Source organism: Chiloscyllium plagiosum, unplaced genomic scaffold, assembly GCF_037043375.1.
Source record: "Chiloscyllium plagiosum isolate Xiang-an unplaced genomic scaffold, Cpla_swu_hap1 HiC_scaffold_43, whole genome shotgun sequence".
NCBI lineage: Eukaryota > Metazoa > Chordata > Chondrichthyes > Orectolobiformes > Hemiscylliidae > Chiloscyllium > Chiloscyllium plagiosum.
In genome coordinates this window covers 1963502-1982001 of record NW_028270181.1, presented here as the reverse complement: position 1 = coordinate 1982001, position 18500 = coordinate 1963502, and the positions used below count along the sequence as shown (strand labels likewise).

Below are 18500 nucleotides of genomic sequence, written 5' to 3'. Positions count from 1 at the left end.
TATTTTTAATTTGTTACTGCTCTCACCCTTCCCATCAACTCCTATTTCACTCAACCTTACAGCATGATCCCTTTCTGAGTTTTCTGCCTCATGGATACAGTTGTCTTTCTTGACTTCCCTTGTCCTAACTTTCCCTTCAATTTCCTTCTTAAACATCCAGTTTGTCCTCTCCCCCCGCTACTTAGTTTAAACGTAGCTGTGTTGCAGTAACAAACCTGCCTGCCAGAATGCTGGTCCCTAACCTATTAAGGTGCAAACCGTCTCTCTTGTATAATTTATGCTTACCACAAAACATAGCCCAGTGATCCAAGAATTTAAATCCTTGCTTCCTGCACCAGTTCCCCAGCCACACGTTCAAGTCCATTATCTCCCTGTTTCTGGCCTCACCAGCCCAAGGAACTGGAAGCAAACCGGAGATAACCACTCTGGACATCCTGCTTTTCAGCCTTCTTCCTAGTTCTCCGAAGTCCCGCTGTAGTATGTTCCTCCTCTTCTTCCCGACGTCATTTGTGCCGACATGTACCACCACCTCGGGCTCTTCACCTTCGTCCTTGAGGATTTCCTGCACTCTGTCTGTGATGTCTTTAACCCTGGCACCAGGAAGGCAACACACCATCCTTAAGTCCTGTCTGCTGCCACAAAAACCCCGGTCAGTTCCTCTCACGATGGAGTCCCCTATCACCACAGCTCTGTGCGATGTCTGACTCTTCCACTCTGCCTCCACGCCAACTTTTGATTGACAGACCTGGCCGCCTCGCGGACTGGCAGTGTCATCTGTCTCTACTGTTTCCAAAAACTTCAACTTGTTCCTGACAGGTACTTCCCCCGGGGTCTCTTGCACCTGTCTCCTCTCTGCCTTCTTCATCGTCTGCTCTCTTCTGCTCTCTTCTGGTATGGTCGGTGTAATAACCTCACTGAAGGTCTTGTCCAGAAAGATCTCGTTCTCTCGAATGAGTCTAAGGTCCTCGAATTCTTTCATCAGCGCTGCAATATGCTCTGTCAGTAGCTGAACGTGCACACACTTTCCACACTTATACGAGCCAGACACACCAGAGTCGTTGACCTCCCACATCAAGAACGTAGCGCACTGAACCAGCTTGGCAGTCATGTCTTCACCCTCTTCAACTGTGGCGTAATCACTTCACTCAACCCCCTTGTCAAAGACTCCTGAGCTAAAGCCTCACTCTTCAATCCACAGGAACCTCCTTGGACCCTCTTTTTGTGCTCATTCCCTGACTGATCAAGAATCTACCTATCTCCGCCTTAAATATACACAAGGAGGTCCAAAGACTGGAAAGTGTGCAGAAGAAATTTACAAGGATGTTGCCAGGACTCAACAGTCTGAGTCATAGGGAGAGGTTGGACAAGCTAGGACTTTTTTCTTTACAGCTTAGGAGACTGAGGGGGGATCTTACAGAAGTGTATAAAACCAGGAGAGGCATGGATTGGGTGAATACACTCAGTCTTTTTTTCAGGGTTGGGGAATTGAGGACTCGAGGAGAAACATCCTCTCAGCATTTACCCTGTCGTGCCTGTTCAGAATTCCATATGTTTCAGTGAGATCACACCTCATTGTTCTAAACTCCAGTGAGTAGACTCTCAACCTGTTTAGCCTTTGCTCATAAAACTATCCCTCCACACAGGGGATCATTCTGGTGAACTTTCTCTGAACTGCCTCCAGTGGAATGATATCTTTCCTTAAATAAGGGACAAAACCTGCTCACGGTGCTCCAGGTACGGTCTCCCCAGCACCTCTCCTTATGGAAGAATCTAGGACCAGAAGGCAGAGTCTCAGAATAAAGGGACACCAACTTAAGACTGAGATGAGAACAAATTTCTTCTCTCAGGTGGTTATGTGTCATAGAGTCCTACAGCACGGAGACAGGCCCTTTGGCCCAAGCTGGTCCATGTCGATCAAAATTTCTGATGAAGGGCTTTTGCCCGAAACATCAATTTTCCTGCTCCTCGGATGCTGCCTGACCTGCTGGGATTTTCCAGAACCACTCTAATCTAGACTCTGGTTTCCAGCATCTGCAGTCCTTGTTTTTACCTCCCCAGCACCTTGTCCAGCTGCAATAAGACTTTCTTACTCTTACACTCCAACCCCTTTGAAATAAGGGCCAACAGTCCATCACCCTTGCTGATTAGCTGATGCCCATGTGTGCTAGCTTTCTGTGTTTCATGCATAAGTTTCCCAAAGTCCCTTTGTGTTGCAGCTTTCTGCAGTTTTTCTCCAATTAATTAATACTCTGTTCTTTTGTTCTTCCTTCCAAAATGAACAGCTTCACATTACACTCTAGTTACCTTCCTTTTGCCCACTTAACTTATCCATATTTCTCTGTAAGCTGTTTGTATCCCTCTCACAGTCTGCCTTTCCACCTATTTTTGGGTTATCCCCAAATTTGGCTACAATACATTCGCTTCCTTCCTCTAAGTCACTCATGTATTTTTATGACGCGGGGTAAACCCTCCTGCTCAATTTAAAACCATCAATACAGAAAAGATTTATCCCGTGAAAGTTCAAGAGGCCAAGAGCTAGATTAGATTACATTTTTTTTAGATTAGATTACATTACAGTGTGGAAACAGGCCCTTCAGCCCAACAAGTCCACACCGACCCACCGAAGCGCAACCCATCCATACCCCTACATTTACCCCTTCACCTAACACTACGGGCAATTTAACATGGCCAATTCACCTGACCTGCACATCTTTGGATTGTGGGAGGAAACCGCCCCTAGGAAACCCACGCAGACACGGGGAGAACGTGCAAACTCCACACAGTCAGTCGCCTGAGGCGGGAATTGAACCCGGGTCTCTGGCGCTGTGAGGCAGCAGTGCTAACCACTGTGCCACCGTGCCGCCCACTAGTTAAAGTAAAAATTAACAACTTTATTTCTTAAAATATAACATAGATTATTAACTAACAACTATTTACAACTTGTTCCTCTAACCTATCTTTCACCTCCCCCTTCTACAATACTGGTCCAATAAAACCCCCGATTAAGATTTACAAAACAAAACTTCTTATCTCGAAACCAGGCAGCTTTCAGTTTTCTCTGAATTCCTGTCTTCTTCGAGTGGATTCTGCTTCAGAGGTTAATGATTGATAAAGGTACTATTGAGAGAACTATTTTTCAGGCAGCCTTTTTACCTGCTGGTGGCTTGGCAGTTCTCCTCCTAACTGTTCAATTTTCCCCAGTCTTATACTCCCAGCATCAAATTGTGTCATTGGCTTTTAAGATTGTCAGTATACTAAATTCAAACTTATTTAGAATTTGATATTTTTTGGGGTATAATTTAAACTGATTAGTTTAATTTGAATCTGTTTTGCCGTTTCCAGGCAACCAGTTAATTTAGCTTTCGACCAAGTGTTATACTGTTCCCTTATTGAGAACACTTGGTGCTCTCAGGTACCTCTAGCAGCTTTTAACTCTCTTAAAGGTACAGTATAACCACATTACAGTATATTGTAAACAGTTGTGGTCTCTGTATTTACATCATCATTCGATAACATTCTCATCATAAAAGGCGGTTTGTGATATTAACAGGACCTGTGGAGTCTATCAGATAGTCACAGAGAAAATAGTGGAAATGTTCTGTGTTGGTCTTCACTGTAGAAAACTTCCCAAACACACTTGAAAATCAAGATATGAAAGGGAGGAACATACAATCACCTGGGAAATAGCGCTGGGAAAACTATTTCAACCGACGGTCCCAGAACCTGACAGATACATCTTCGGGACAACAAAGGAATGTCTGCAGAAATTACAGATGTTTTAGTTCTAATGTTCTGACATTGCTTAGGTTCTGGAAGGATCCCAGTGGATTGAGGTATGGACACGGTAATTATTTTGTTCAAGCAAAGAGGGAAATGAGAAGCAGGAAACTATAGGACAATTCACCTGACGTTGTGGAGATGAAGAAACTCAGCAGGTCTGGCAATGTCTGTGAAGGGAAAGCAGACTTACTGTTTCAGGTCCACTCACTCTTCTTCGGAACTGATGGTATCTGGGAAAAGGTGGTATATATGCTGAAGACAGGAGGGTGGGGGCTGTGGGGGCTACAGGAATAAGCAATAATTGGAGACAGAGCCCAGAAGCAGATAGAGTTGGTGGTGATCTTTCAAGAAACACTAGAATCAGGGAGGGTCCCAGAGGATGGAAGATGACTAACGGAACGTCCCTGCTTATGAAGGGAGAGAGACAGAAGATGGGAAATTATAGGCTGCTCAGTCTGACCTTGGTCATTGATAAGATTTTAGAGACCATTGTTAAGGATGAGATTGCAAAGAACTTGGATTTGCTTGGTGAAATATGGCTGAGTTGGCACATCTTTGTCAAGAGGAAATCACATCTGACAAATCTGTTAGAATTCTTTGAGAAGATAATAAGCCAAGTTAGACAAAGGAGAGCCAGTGGAGGTGATCTATTTGGATTTCCAGAAGGCCTTGAGCAAGATGCCACATGGGAGGCTGTAAAATAACAGCCCTTGCTGTTCGGAACAAGGTACTGGCGTGGCAGAGGATTGGTGACTGGCAGAGGGCAGACAGGGGGGATAAAGAAGGGTAGCTGGTGACTAGTGGAGTTCCTCAGGGGTTAGTGTTGGAATCACAATTATTCACATTATACATTAACGATCTGGATGAAGGAACTGAAGGCATTGTTAAGTTTGTAGATGTCACAATGATAGGTGGAGGGACAGGTAGGATTGAAGAGGTGGGGAGGCTGCAGAAGTATTTGGACAGGCTAGGAGAGTGAGCAAAGAAGTGGCAGATGGAATACAATATGAGAATCTGTGAGGTCATGCACGTGGACAGAAACAATAGAGGTGTAGACTATTTTCTAAATGGGAAAAGGCTTCAGACATTTGAGGAGTTTAAGTTCAGGATTCTCTAAAGGTTAACATGCAAGTTCAATTGGCAGCCAGGAAGGCAAATGCAATATTAGCATTAATATCAAGAGGGCTAGAATAAAAGGACTGCTGAGACTGTAGAAGGCTCTGATCACACGGCCTTTGGCATATTGTGAGCAGTTTTGGGCCCTGTATCTAAGGAGAGATGTGTTGGCATTGAAGGAATGCCCTGCCTGCTAATGTAGTTAATTCAGCCACATTAGGGGCATTTAAACAATCCTTGGATAAGCACATTGATGATGGTGGTATAGTGTAGGGTGATGGAATTAGATTAGTTCACAGGTTGGCGCAACATCAAGGGCTGAAGGGCCTGTTCTGCACTGTATTGTTCTGTGTTCAATGTTCTATGAGGGGCTTATCATATGAGGAGTGATTGAGGATTCTGGGTCTGTGCTCGATGGAGTTTAGAAGCATGAAGGGGGATCTGATTGAAACGTAGAGAATATTGAGAGGCCTGAATTGGGTAGATGTAGAGAAGATGGTTCCATTAGTAGGAAAGACCAGGATGTGAGGGCACAGCCTTAGAGTAAAGGGACGACCCTGTAGAACTGAGATGAAGAGCTGTTTCTTCAGCCAGAGGGTGGTGAATATGTGGAACTCATTGCCACAGAGGGCTGTGGAGGACAAGTCATTCAGTGTCTTTAAGACAGAGATACATAGGTCCTTGATTAGTAACAGGATCAAGGTTTACAGGGAGAAAGCAGGAGGATAGGGTTGAAAATCATGACAGCCATGATTGAATGGCAGAACAGATTCAATGGGCCGAATGGCCTCATTCTGCCCCAATATCTTATTGTCTTGTGGAGTATAACGTGGGAAAATATGAAGTTGTTCATTCTGGAAGGGAGGATAAAAGAAGAGAGCATTATTTAAATGGGGAAATATTGTGATCAGGTAGTGTCAACAAGGTTATGTGAAACGAAAATCAGTTTCACAAGTTTAATAAAGTTCTCTGAGGAAAATAAGATATCAGAACAGAGGAAATGGAAGAGGAGCAGATCATTTCACCAATTTTCCAATCTGTCAAGTAACCATCCAATAATTCTTCAACTTCAGGGAAGTCCCAGATGATTGAAAAAGTGCCAATGCAACATAATTTCCCAAAGAGCCAAAACATAGGAAATTATTGATCAGTGAGCTAAACATCTGACATTGGGAAAATATTAGAGTCTGTTACAAAGGAAAGAAAAGCAGGATATTTAGAAATACAAAATCATGCCTGACAAATTTATCAGATTTCTCTGAGGAGATAACAAGCAGTACAAATGCAATATATCTGGATTTCGGAAAAGTATTTGACAAGATACTGCACCTGAGGCTGCTTATTAAGACACCTGGTGTTGGGGTAATATATTACTGGTGCTCTCAACCTTTTCAGTATCGAAGCACAGTCTGAAAAATCACACAGTGAGAAAGGTCAGCAGTTACTGCCTTCAATAATAGACACCGAGGCTCAGGAGGAGACCGGAAGGATGGATGTGAAAAGTTTGCAGCATAATTCTCACTTTATCGGAGCTGGTACATCAGCATGATAGAGGATTGGCCGACAAATCGAATAGGAATGGGGAGGGTATCTTCAGACGGCAGAATATAACTCGTAGAGTCTCACAGAGATTAGAGCTAGGACCACCATTATTGATAATGTATCTAAATGACTTGTGGAGGAAAGTGAATGTATGATCACTAAGTTTGTGGGTGACACAAAATTAGATGGGAAGGCAAGTGATGAGGATGACGCAAAGAGTCCACAGAGGGATTTTGGCAATGTACGTAAGTGAGTGGAAATTTGGCAGGTGGACTATAATGTAGGAACATGTGAGGTTATACACTTCAGTGGTGTGGTGAAAGGGTTAAAATTATGTCCCAATACATGTGTGGATCTTATTATCTGTATGTAACCGGAATGGAATGTGTTGCTTAGTCTTGCCCTGTTGTTCGCATGAATATGTTACCGGAATGGAAGGTGTTGCTTATGGTGTTTATGCTACCAGCCTTGATAAGGAACAGACACTGTCAAACAGGATGTTGCAAGCTTAATTGGTTCCAGCTGAAACTCGTAAAGAGTCTTGCCCTGTTGTTCGCATGAATGTTTAGATCTCGAAAGAGTATATAAGCTGGGAAAGTCCCCAGTTCGGTAGAGTCTGCTCCGGGTTACGTTTAACCGCCGAGTGTGGGTTGTTGGCAACCGCTCTACGAGAACTGACGGCTCCCAGTTCCGGTAACATGTAGAGTGAGTATAAACCAGACCCGTTGTAAGTACGAGACCTGGTTGAGGCGACACTGCGGGGAATAAAATACTTATATTCTAGCAAACTCGTCTCTCAGTTCTTTTCTCCTGGTCTGTGTCAGACTACTCTCCTGCGAACCCGATCCTTGAGAATTTATAAAACATTTTTGGCGTAGTCGGCAGGATCAATCGCAATTGGGGAGAGATTTTGATACAGAACAATGTTTGGGAAAAGGACTAAGAAACCAGAAGAACAAACTGTGGAGGTCCCAACCGTCCCGGGATGGCAGGGACCGTGGCATGACGTGGCAGTTTGTTTGAGGAATGGTGGGGGGCGACCGGAAAACTGGGAAGCCGAGGGCGTAGGAACCCCAGTGTCGCTGCTGTCCACCCTTGAGAAGATCTCAGTCCTGCCGAAGAACCCCTTGCCTGGGGTACAGCGGAGGATGTGGGCATGTGCGGCGGCTTGTAGACAACAGTCAGAGAAGCGCCAAAAAGCTGAAGCAGAATTAGCCCTCCTGAAACATGAGCAGGGACTCAGTTCGGGAGATGCCTCTATGTTGAGGCAGGAAATTATGAAGTTAAAAGCTGAATTGACAGCATTAACTGAACTAGCAGGACGAACTATTATGTATCTGTCTGCTAAGAAACGGAAAGAGAAAAGGAAGGTCCCTCGAACCCCGGACCCAGTACAAGTACGGGCGTTTGTAGCCCAGTTAAATAATGGGGATCGATGGGATATCGACCATTGGGACGGAAATATTTGGGGAGATTCAGATGATCAGTATGAAGATGACCCACCCGTACTCCAGGCTAAACCAGTAGTTAGGAGAAAACAAGTCCAGAGACGCCTCCCGGTGCAGCGGGAAGTAATGTTAGATGGGGAAGGGAATCCCATACGGAATGAACAGGGGGAGGCAATTATGCATGAATTACCGCGGGCTCAGCCTCCTGCGGAATTGGGATTTTGGTCCCGGAAATTGCCCCCGGCAGGGGAACGATACACCCCCTTTGAGAAACAATTGTTATCATGTTACTGGAGCTTGGTGGAAACTGAAGCTCTAACTATTGGACATGAAGTGATCATGAGAACAGCTATTCCTATCCTCCCGTGGGTACTCAGTGACCCCACTACCCACAGGATAGGAACTGCCCAAGAGAGCAGCATTATCAAATGGAAATGGTACGTGTCAGAAAGAGTGCGGACTGGACAAAAGGGAGTGTCAGTCCTGCATGAGCAAGTGGCGGAGGCCCCTGAGGAAGGGGAAAAGCGGTTTGAGGTGATTGAGTATAAAGAATCACCCGTCAAGATGGGCAAACGGTATGATGAACTGACCCTGGATGAACAAACCACGGCTTGGTTTGTAGATGGGTCAGCCCAATGGAAGGCAGGACAACGTAGATGGAAAGCTGCCGCTTTTAATCCGAAACAAGGTATAACCCTAGAAGAACTAGGCGAGGGGAAAAGTAGTCAGTGGGCAGAATTAAAAGCAGTACATATGGTGGTCATGCAAGCGGGGGTCATGGGAGTTTATTTGTTTTCTGACTCCTGGTCAGTGGTTAATGGCATGACCCAATGGATGCCAACTTGGCAGGCCAATCAGTGGATGATTCAGAATAGGGAGGTATGGGGTAAACAATTATGGGAAGATATATGGGAGAAGGCTCGACATCTAGATATATATATTACCCATGTAGACGCTCATACATCCCGAAATGATGCGGAAGCTTTACATAACCGATATGTAGACGGCATTGTCCGAGCCATGAGTGTACAAAGGGGCACCTCAGTGGACTTGGCTAGATGGGCACACCTTAAGGCCGGACACTGGGGAGTGCAAGGAACCTTGCAGTGGGCTCGAGATCGGGGAATAGATCTTATGGTAGAAGATGTCAAGACTGCAGTAAATCAATGCGAGCAGTGTCAGCATCAACGGCAGGGAGTGCCCCAACATATGATGGGACATATACACCGAGGAGAGGGACCGGGACAGAGCTGGCAAATGGACTTTGTGGGTCCATTACCTTCCTCACAAGGATGTAACCATATATGTACAGCTGTGGACACTATGTCTGGGGTTTTGGTAGCCCATCCCTGTCGACATAACCACCAACAGGCTACCTTACGGTGTTTAGATTTGATCGAACAATTTTATGGATTGCCCATACAGGTCCAGAGTGACAATGGCTCCCATTTCACAGGAGGGATGGTGAAGCAGTGGTGTCATGATAACCATATGGAGTGGATTTATCACGTGCCCTACCATCCGCAAGCTGCGGGACTTATTGAACGAATGAACGGGCTTCTAAAATCCTCCCTGCGAAAGGCAGGAGGATGTAATAATTTAACAGGTTGGAAGAAACAATTGATTCGGGTAGTAAAGCAAATTAATAACCGCCCATTGGGAAACGGGGTGACGCCCTTGAATCGGATGATACGGGTGTGTGATACCCCAAAGGCACAGCCTATTAAAATGTGGAAATTTGCTAAGGAAGCTAATATTCCCGTAAGGGCCACACCGGCTTCGGCTGGACTGGACTTACGAGCGTTAACTACACAGGCTTTGGTCCAACAAAAACCTACGGTGATTAAGACCGGATTAGGATTGATTTGTCCCCCTGGAACCTATGGGCATATCCTCCCGCGATCGGGATTGTCACTAAAGGGGATTGATGTAATGGCAGGAGTAATTGACGCGGACTACCAAGGAGAATTGGGAGTAGTCCTGGTCAACATCACATCTGAACCTTATGTGATACAGAAGGGAGACAGAATAGCACAATTAGTTATTAAACCATGTAACCTTACAACGGTGGAAGAGACGGGAGCTCCCGTTAAGGTTACTGAGCCTGGGACGGGGGGATTTGGGTCTACTGACACTAAGGGTGCCAAGGTATGGGTACGCCAGACAACTGGTCCCCCCAAACCGGCAGAGATCATAGCCCAAGGAAAAGACAGTCTGGTCACCATTATGTATCCTGGGGAATCAGTCTGGAGGAGTGTGCCAGCTCAGTCGTTGGTACCCTTATCGAAACAAAATGTAGGTTGGAAAATTAGTAGTGAGGAACGACAGCAAGATGATTTTAAGTGCGCGGCAAATCAATGGTGTACAATTTTAGATCTCACGAGTGATTGTCAAATGTATACTTGTGTACGATGTTATAAGGGGAGAAATGTAACTTTGATAACCCCTAACTGTACATTGATGTTGAATGCAACGGTGAATATGTGTCATTGGAATATAACCGCTCGTGAATGTGAAAGCTCAAACGGGACACGATGGAACATTACGACTGGAGATGAGGACATCTGGATCAGCAATGGAACAGTTATTCAAAACCGGGCTCGAATGTTATGGCTGATCTTGGTGCGCCCTAACGTCTCTGACACGCACCGCACACAGTTGGCTCCCATTATGTCAACTTGTCAGCAGATGGCCCAGGCAGTACTGCACACTGATGTTCACTGGCGGGTGCGGCTGCCGGCTATCCCAGAGTGTCAACGCAAGAGACGGCGACGAGCGTGGTACAACACCCTGCTGGGAGGTGCAGGAACTGTTATGGGTATCTCGAATGCTATTGACTCTGAGGTAACCCGTACTAAATTATCTAACACGGGACAAGCCACCTCACAAGGACTACATACTATTGGAAGATGGATGCCATCCGTAATGATGACTCAAGGAGAAACAGCTAAAATATTGATACAATCCCTGCAATGGGAACTAGATGTCTGGGGTGCCACCCAGGAACTGTTTGAGAACATTACAGCTCAGTTAAATTGGACTGCCTGTCATATTCAAATGTTGCACGCACAAATACAGAAAGAACGATTTTTGCGTGTGGTAACATCCCCCACTGTACAAGCGTGGAGGGGAATATGGAATGTATCTGAGAAATTGTGGATGATAACCCATCCAGAAAGAACATGGTGTAACGCAACTATGTGTAGAGGATACTTTGTTACCATGAATGTAACCCACACTGTTACGGTCTGTCGATATTATGTATTACCAGTGATTACATCTTCTGGATATTATTTTCTGAAGACAAGGGGGCAGTGGTTTAGCCCAGATACCAATATTACCTATGATCTGTCCGCTTGTGAACAGACTGATCAAGGTAAAGCTTGTCTACTGATGGACAGATATCGAGACCCTTGCTTGACTAAGGGAACGGCCCTGTGCGAATGGACTGTTGAAGCTTCAAGGGACATGATGTGGCAGATTGGGCCACACACGCTCTGTGTGGCTACCAAAAACCCGCATCACATGCTCCCCACGGTACCGTTCTCAGGATGTCTCTCGAATGTCTATCAGTGGCAATGGCAGAATCAGACTTACCTGTTGACCAATTATAGCAGTGACCATCAACTTACCAAGGTACAGTGGAAAGTGCTGATGAATCCTTGGAACATTTCCCTGGATCGGTTTAAGCAAGCATTGGACCGATCCGAGGAGCTTAAGCAGATATTACGAAAGCATCAAACCAATGTCACCAAGGTTACAGTGTCTACCTTTATACAGGAGGTAGTACACGCTGCCCATGTAGTGGAAGTAGAGTCAGCTCATCATTGGTGGGATATGTTGAGTGGTATGTCCTCCACTGCGGGGAAGTTCCTATTCCCACCCTCATCGATCCTGGTAGGAGTCCTGGTGATCGTAACATGCTGTAATATCCTGACTTGCTTGTATATTTGGCGTGTACGTAGACGCTTGTTGGAAAAGATATATATGGGCATGATGTAACACATGTCTTGGGCCAATCAGTGGAATGTGGTGAAAGGGTTAAAATTATGTCCCAATACATGTGTGGATCTTATTATCTGTATGTAACCGGAATGGAATGTGTTGCTTAGTCTTGCCCTGTTGTTCGCATGAATATGTTGCCGGAATGGAATGTGTTGCTTATGGTGTTTATGCTACCAGCCTTGATAAGGAACAGACACTGTCAAACAGGATGTTGCAAGCTTAATTGGTTCCAGCTGAAACTCGTAAAGAGTCTTGCCCTGTTGTTCGCATGAATGTTTAGATCTCGAAAGAGTATATAAGCTGGGAAAGTTCCCAGTTCGGTAGAGTCTGCTCCAGGTTACGTTTAACCGCCGAGCGTGGGTTGTTGGCAACCGCTCTACGAGAACTGACGGCTCCCAGTTCCGGTAACATGTAGAGTGAGTATAAACCAGACCCGTTGTAAGTACGAGACCTGGTTGAGGCGACACTGCGGGGAATAAAATACTTATATTCAAGCAAACTCGTCTCTCAGTTCTTTTCTCCTGGTCTGTGTCAGACTACTCTCCTGCGAACCCGATCCTTGAGAATTTATAGAACAAGTGGGAAAAGTAGAGCAGCTGATTGTTATTTAAATGGAGAAAGACTGCAGGAATACAGAGAGATTTGAATGCTAGCATCCAGGTTTAGTGGATAATAGGAAAGGGAAAAGGACGGTTGGTCTTTATTTCGAAACCCACAGTGTGGGGGTAGGCCATTGGGCCCATCATGTTTGCACCAACTCTCTGAAGACCAAACCCCACCTTATCTCTGCAACCCCATATTTACCATGGCTAATTCACCTAACCCACCCATCTTTGCACTGTGAGTGGAAACCCACACAGACACGGGGAGAATGTACAAGCTCCACATAGACAGTTACCCAAGGTTGGAATCAAACCTGGGTCCCTAGCACTGTGAGGTAGTAGTGCTAACGACTAAGCCACCTGGATCTATGGAAAAGGAATATAGAAATAGGAAAAACTTCCTAAAATCTATAATGGCATTAGCCAGAATTCAGCAGGAATCCTGTGAACAGTATTGAAAGGAAAGGTCCGTTGGTATTGGAGGTTTCCCAGAGAATGGACACAAGGCTGATTATGGATGAATTTTCTTATGAGATGTGGTCGGGTCTGTCCTCATTGGAGTTTAGAAGAATAAGAGGTGATCTTACTTCAACATATCAGATTGTTAGGGGGACTGACAGAGTAGATGCTGAGAGGATAGTTCCTCTTGTAGGTGAGTCTAGGACAAGAGTACAGACTCAGAGTCAGGGATTTCCCAGTTAAACAGAGATGGGACCACGGGGTAAAGGTAGGAAAGTGGAGTTGATGATCAACAGATCAACTGTGATCTCATTGAACCGTAGAGCAGACAAAGCAGGTCAGTTTTGTTTTTCATTTGTTCATGGGACATGGGTGTTACTGGCATTTATTTCTTATGGTCTTATACTCTTGATCATTCAGGGAATCAAGGGTTACAGGGAAATGGCAGTCATGATGTGGAGGAGCTGGTGTTAGACTGGGATGTACAATGTTAAAAATCACACAACACCAGGTTATAGTCCAACAGGTTTAATTGGAAGCACGAGCTTTCAGAGCGCTGCTCCTTCATCAGGGCAGGAAGGTGGAAGCGAGGAATGATTGCATCAGCCCTGATTCTAGTGAAAAGCAGAACAGGTTCGAAGGGCTGAACAGCCGACTCCTGTTCCTATTTCTTATGATGTTAATGCCTATCCCTAATTGCCCAGAGGGCAGATAACAATCAACCACATTGCTGTGGGTCTGGAGTCACATGTAGGCCACACCAGGTAAGAGTGACAGATTTCCCTCCTTAAAGGGAATTAGTGAACCAGATTCGGTTTTTGTAACAATTGACAATGGTTTCATGGTCACCATTAGGGGGCTTTCTCATTCTAGGTTTTTATTGAACTCAAATTTCTATCCTCTTTACCCTGATGGGATTCAAACCCATGACCCAAAATATTAACCTGGGGTTTTGTATATGATGAGAATAAGCCTACACCTGCTTCCAAATCTTATAGCTTTATTGTTAAATGTTTCAGTATTTTACAATGTTCGCGGATTCTGTATTCTAATACCTCGAGGTTGAGAAATGGTTTCTGACCTTCTGCTTCATGTGTCAGACACAAGCTGAAATTCACAGATTTAGTCACTGATTTGAGCTCATTCCTTATGACTTACTCTTTCTCACACTGTTTCAAAACGTTCACATTTCTGTTAGCTATCTCTTTTAATCTTATTTTCTCCAGTAACACGACACCAGCTTCTCACAGAACTAAAGCAAACTGTTGTTTTGCATGAAATCTGTTCTGCAGGAGAAGCAGTGAGTAGAAGCTGGGATAAAGAGGGAGATAGACAGAGAGAGTGAGTTAGAGTCAGACAGCACAGAAACAGGCCCTTCGGCCCAGCCTGTCCATGCCATCAAGGTTTCCTAAACCAAACTAGTCCCATTTACCAGCATTTGGCCTTCATATTCATGTACCTGCCCAAATGTCTTTTAAATGTTGTAATTGTACCCACCCTACCATGTCTTCTGGCAGTTTGTTCCATACACCATCTTTAGTGTGAAAAAGTTTCACAAAAAAAACAATCTATTACCAAAGTTTGTGTGAAGATTTGTAGCTCGGGTGCTCGTTGCTGTGGTTCTGTTCGCCGAGCTGGAAGTTTTTGTTGCAAACGTTTCGTCCCCTGGCTAGGTGACATCATCAGTGCTTGGGAGCCTCCTGCGAAGCGCTTCTTTGATGTTTCCTCCGGTGTTTATAGTGGTCTGTCCCTGCCGCTTCCAGTTGTCAACCACTATAAACACCGGAGGAAACATCAAAGAAGTGCTTCGCAGGAGGCTCCCAAGCACTGATGATGTCACCTAGCCAGGGGACGAAACGTTTGCAACAAAACTTCCAGCTCGGCGAACAGAACCACAACAATCTATTACGGTTGATTTTTCTTTAAATTATCTCATAATAAATTGGGTGTTCAAATACACTCAGTGCCATTACAAGGTGGATTATAAAGTAAACCTTTCAGAACTAGGGAGGCCTTTCGGTTCCATACACCACCCTCTGTGTGAAAAAGTTACCTCTCAGGTCCCTTTCAAATCTTAAACCTAGGGAAAAATCCTTTGCTAGTCCTCTTATCCCTGCCCCTTGTGATTTTATAAATGTCTATAACGTCATACCTCAGCCTCCTGCACTCCAGTGAAAAAAGTCCCAACAATAACATTGCATCAGATGGAACATTCTCGTCTCTGGGCATTTTCTGCTTAACTTATATTGTTTAAATAAATAAGTGAAGTGGCAAATCCTTCAATTCTGCTAAATTAGTTAAATTTTATTCAGACAACACAAATTGGCTTCAGTACTCATGGGCTTGATTAAACAACAACAGTTCCTGATCCAAGTCAGGCGAACCCCCGAGAGCAACAAACTAGCGAGGGTGGCCCGATAATGTCAGAAAAGCTGAGAACTCAGAAACATACAATTACACTGAGAGTGCATTGGGACACAGCTGGTAAGTTCAGTTACACAGTGGCTGTTTTTTTCTCATTTTTATTATAGGAAGAGAACAAGGTGCAAGACTGAAAGACAACAAGAGCTGAAGATTCAAGATTTATCTTCAAGTGATCTCTTGGTGATGCCATCACAGGAAAAGTTTATTCTCAATGGCTTACTTGATACATTTTCTCATACTCTGGATTCTGCAATGAACTGGGATGTTGCATTTTGATTATAACAAGGAAGGCATATTTGCTCAATTTATTGAAAGCTATTTGCCATCTGGGAGTTAATTATTCGTTCTCTTTCTCTTTGAAAACTCCTCTTTCACAAAAAAAACAATCTATTACGGGTAGATTTTTCTTTAAATTATCTCATAATAAATTGGGTGTTCAAATACACTCAGTGCCATTACAAGGTGGATTATAAAGTAAACCTTTCAGAACTAGGGAGGCCTTTCAGTTCCATACACCACCCTCTGTGTGAAAAAGTTGCCTCTCAGGTCCCTTTCAAATCTTAAACCTATGCCTGTGGACTCCCTCGCTGAGGGAAAAATCTTTAGCTATTCATCTTATCCATGTCCCTTGTGATTTTATAAATCTCTATAAGGTCACCCCTCAGCTTCCTGCACTCCAGTGAAAAAAGTCACGGGGAGGGGGGTGTGGGTTGCTTAAAAAAGAAATGATGAGGGTAATGAGGGTCACAAAATACCTCAGACAGTTAGCTTTAAGGAAAACCCCATGACATTTTATCAGTACATTAAGAGAGAGAGGATTCAGGGAATGAGTGGGGGTTGTTAGAGACCAAAGAGGTAATCTGTCTGTGGAGCCAGACGACATGGGTGAGGTCTTAAATGAATATTTCTCATCTGTGTTCACAAAGGAAAAAAGCGTTGTAGCTCAGGATTTCAATTGGGATGATGAGGATTTAGAGCACATTGAGATTAATAAGGAGGCAGTCCCAGATGTTTTAGCACACACACAGGTACATAAATTCCCAGGGCCCGAAGAGATGCATCTCAGACTGCTATGGGAGGTAAGGGAGGAGATTGCGGGGGACCTGGTGGAGATATTTAATACTTCGCTGGCCACAGGTGAAGTGCCAGATGGCTCAGGGATAGATGATGTGGTTCCTTTGTTCAAGAAGGGCAGCAAGGTTAGGCCGGGTAATTACAGACCAGTTAGTCTGACACCAGTGATAGACATGATGTGGAGGAGCCGGGGTTGGACCAGGGTGGACAAAGTTAAAAGTCACACCAGGTTATAGTCAACAGGTTTATTTGGAAGCACTAGCTTTCAGAGCACTGTTCCTTCATCAGGTGGTTGTGGAGAATAAGATTGTGAGGCACAGAATTTATGGCAAAAGCTTACAGTGTGATGTAACTGAAATTATATATTGAAAAAGATCTGGATTGTTTATTAAGTCTCTCATCTCTTAGAATGACCATTCACAGGGTGACAAAGTGCTGAAGACAGGATTCTAGACTTCATTAGCCAGGGTGTAAGAGGTCTAGCCACAATCTTATAAAACATTAGTTAAGCCACAGATGGAATATTGTGTGTGGTTCTTGTCACCGCACTATTAGAAGGATGTGGTGGAGAGGGTGTACTGGAGAGGGTGCAGAGAAGATTCACCAGGATGTTGCCTGGAATGGGAAGTCTCAGTTATGAGGAGAGACTGGATATGCTGGGTTTGTTTTCCTTGGATCAGAGGAGGCTGAGGGGTGGGTGGGGGGTTGGAGAATCTGATTGAGGTATACACCATTATGAGAGGCACAGACAGATGTATAGATCATGGCAGATAAATCTGAGATCAGAGGGCATAAGTTTATAGTGAGGAGTAAGTGCTTTAAAGGAGATCTGAGAAAAACATTTTCACCCAGAGAGAGTAGGAAAATGGAGTGTGCTGCCTGAGAATCTGGTGGAGGCAGGTATAACGTTGAAAAGGCAGGGAGTGTGCACTCAGAATGCTATGGACCAAGTGCAATGGTAACTGGGATTAATGTAGTTTGTTGCTCAGCGGTGCCATGGTGGGCTGAAGGGCCTGTTTCAATGCAACAATGTTTTAATCCTAGCCCTCCATCTCCTCTTCCCACCCCTTTCAGAACTGCGGAGGCCTTTCAGTTCCATACACCACCCTCTGTGTGAAAAAATTGCCTCTCAGGTTCCTTTTAAATCTTAAACCTTTGCCTGTGGACTCCCTTGCTGAGGGAAAAATCCTTTGTCAATCATCTTATCCATGCCCCTTGTGATTTTATAAATCTCTATAAAGTCACCCCTCAGCCTCCTGTGTTCCAGTGAAAAAAGTCACTGGGGTGGGGGTTGCTTAAAAAAGAAATGATGAGGGTAAAGAGGGCCACAAAATACATTTGGTGGAAGTGGGCACTGCAGATGCTGGAGATTAGAGGCAAGATTAGAGTGGTGCTGGAAAAGCACAGCAGGTCAGGCAGCATCTGAGGAGCAGGAAAATCAACATTTCTGGCAAAAGCCCTTCATCAGGTCCTTATAGATGTCCCAAATTATTTCAGGAAAGGAGCACTGTGAAAAATAATCCAATTGAGACTTTATAGTTTTGACATGAGGTACAACAAGGAATCTCAGGATTGAGACTTCAGGAAAAAGGGTAAAAAAATTGAAGATGTACAGGAATAGCAGAATGAACAAAGGCCCAGCAAAGGGTGACATGGTGCCTCAGTGGTTGGCACTGCTGCCTCATAGCACCAGGGACTCGGGCTCGAATCCAGTCGCGGGTGACTGTCAGTGTGCAGTTTGCACATTCTCCCAGTATCTGCTTGGTTTCCTCCGGTTTCCTCCCATAGTCCAACGATGAACAGGTTAGGAAATGCAGGGTTATTGAGTGGGATGTCCTTTGGAGGGTCAATGTGGACTTGATGGGCTGAATGGCCTGCTATTACAGGGTAGGGATTCTAAATAATTCCTCTGATATGCACCAAATTTTCTTTAAACTATGTAATAGTTTCTGCATCAATCATTTACGAGGATACAATATTTCTAAAATGAGACAAATTAGGAGCAGGATGAGTCCATGTGGTCTATCAGTGTGATTCAGCACCATCAGAG

At 44.6% G+C, this 18500-nt stretch overlaps 2 protein-coding genes across 4 annotated transcripts in view; one reads left to right on the top strand and one right to left on the bottom strand.

The window, feature by feature from the left end:
• Positions 1-18500, bottom strand: part of LOC122541732 (glutamate receptor ionotropic, delta-1-like) — an 849209-nt gene that overhangs the window by 246795 nt on the left and 583914 nt on the right. The window lies entirely within an intron of this gene.
• On the top strand, positions 6768-12189 carry LOC148137420 (uncharacterized). The gene is made up of 2 exons (XM_087982340.1): positions 6768-9044; positions 10308-12189. Exons 1-2 carry the CDS (start codon positions 7362-7364, stop codon positions 11886-11888), a joined length of 3264 nt encoding a protein of 1087 aa, XP_087838466.1. The 5' UTR covers positions 6768-7361; the 3' UTR covers positions 11889-12189.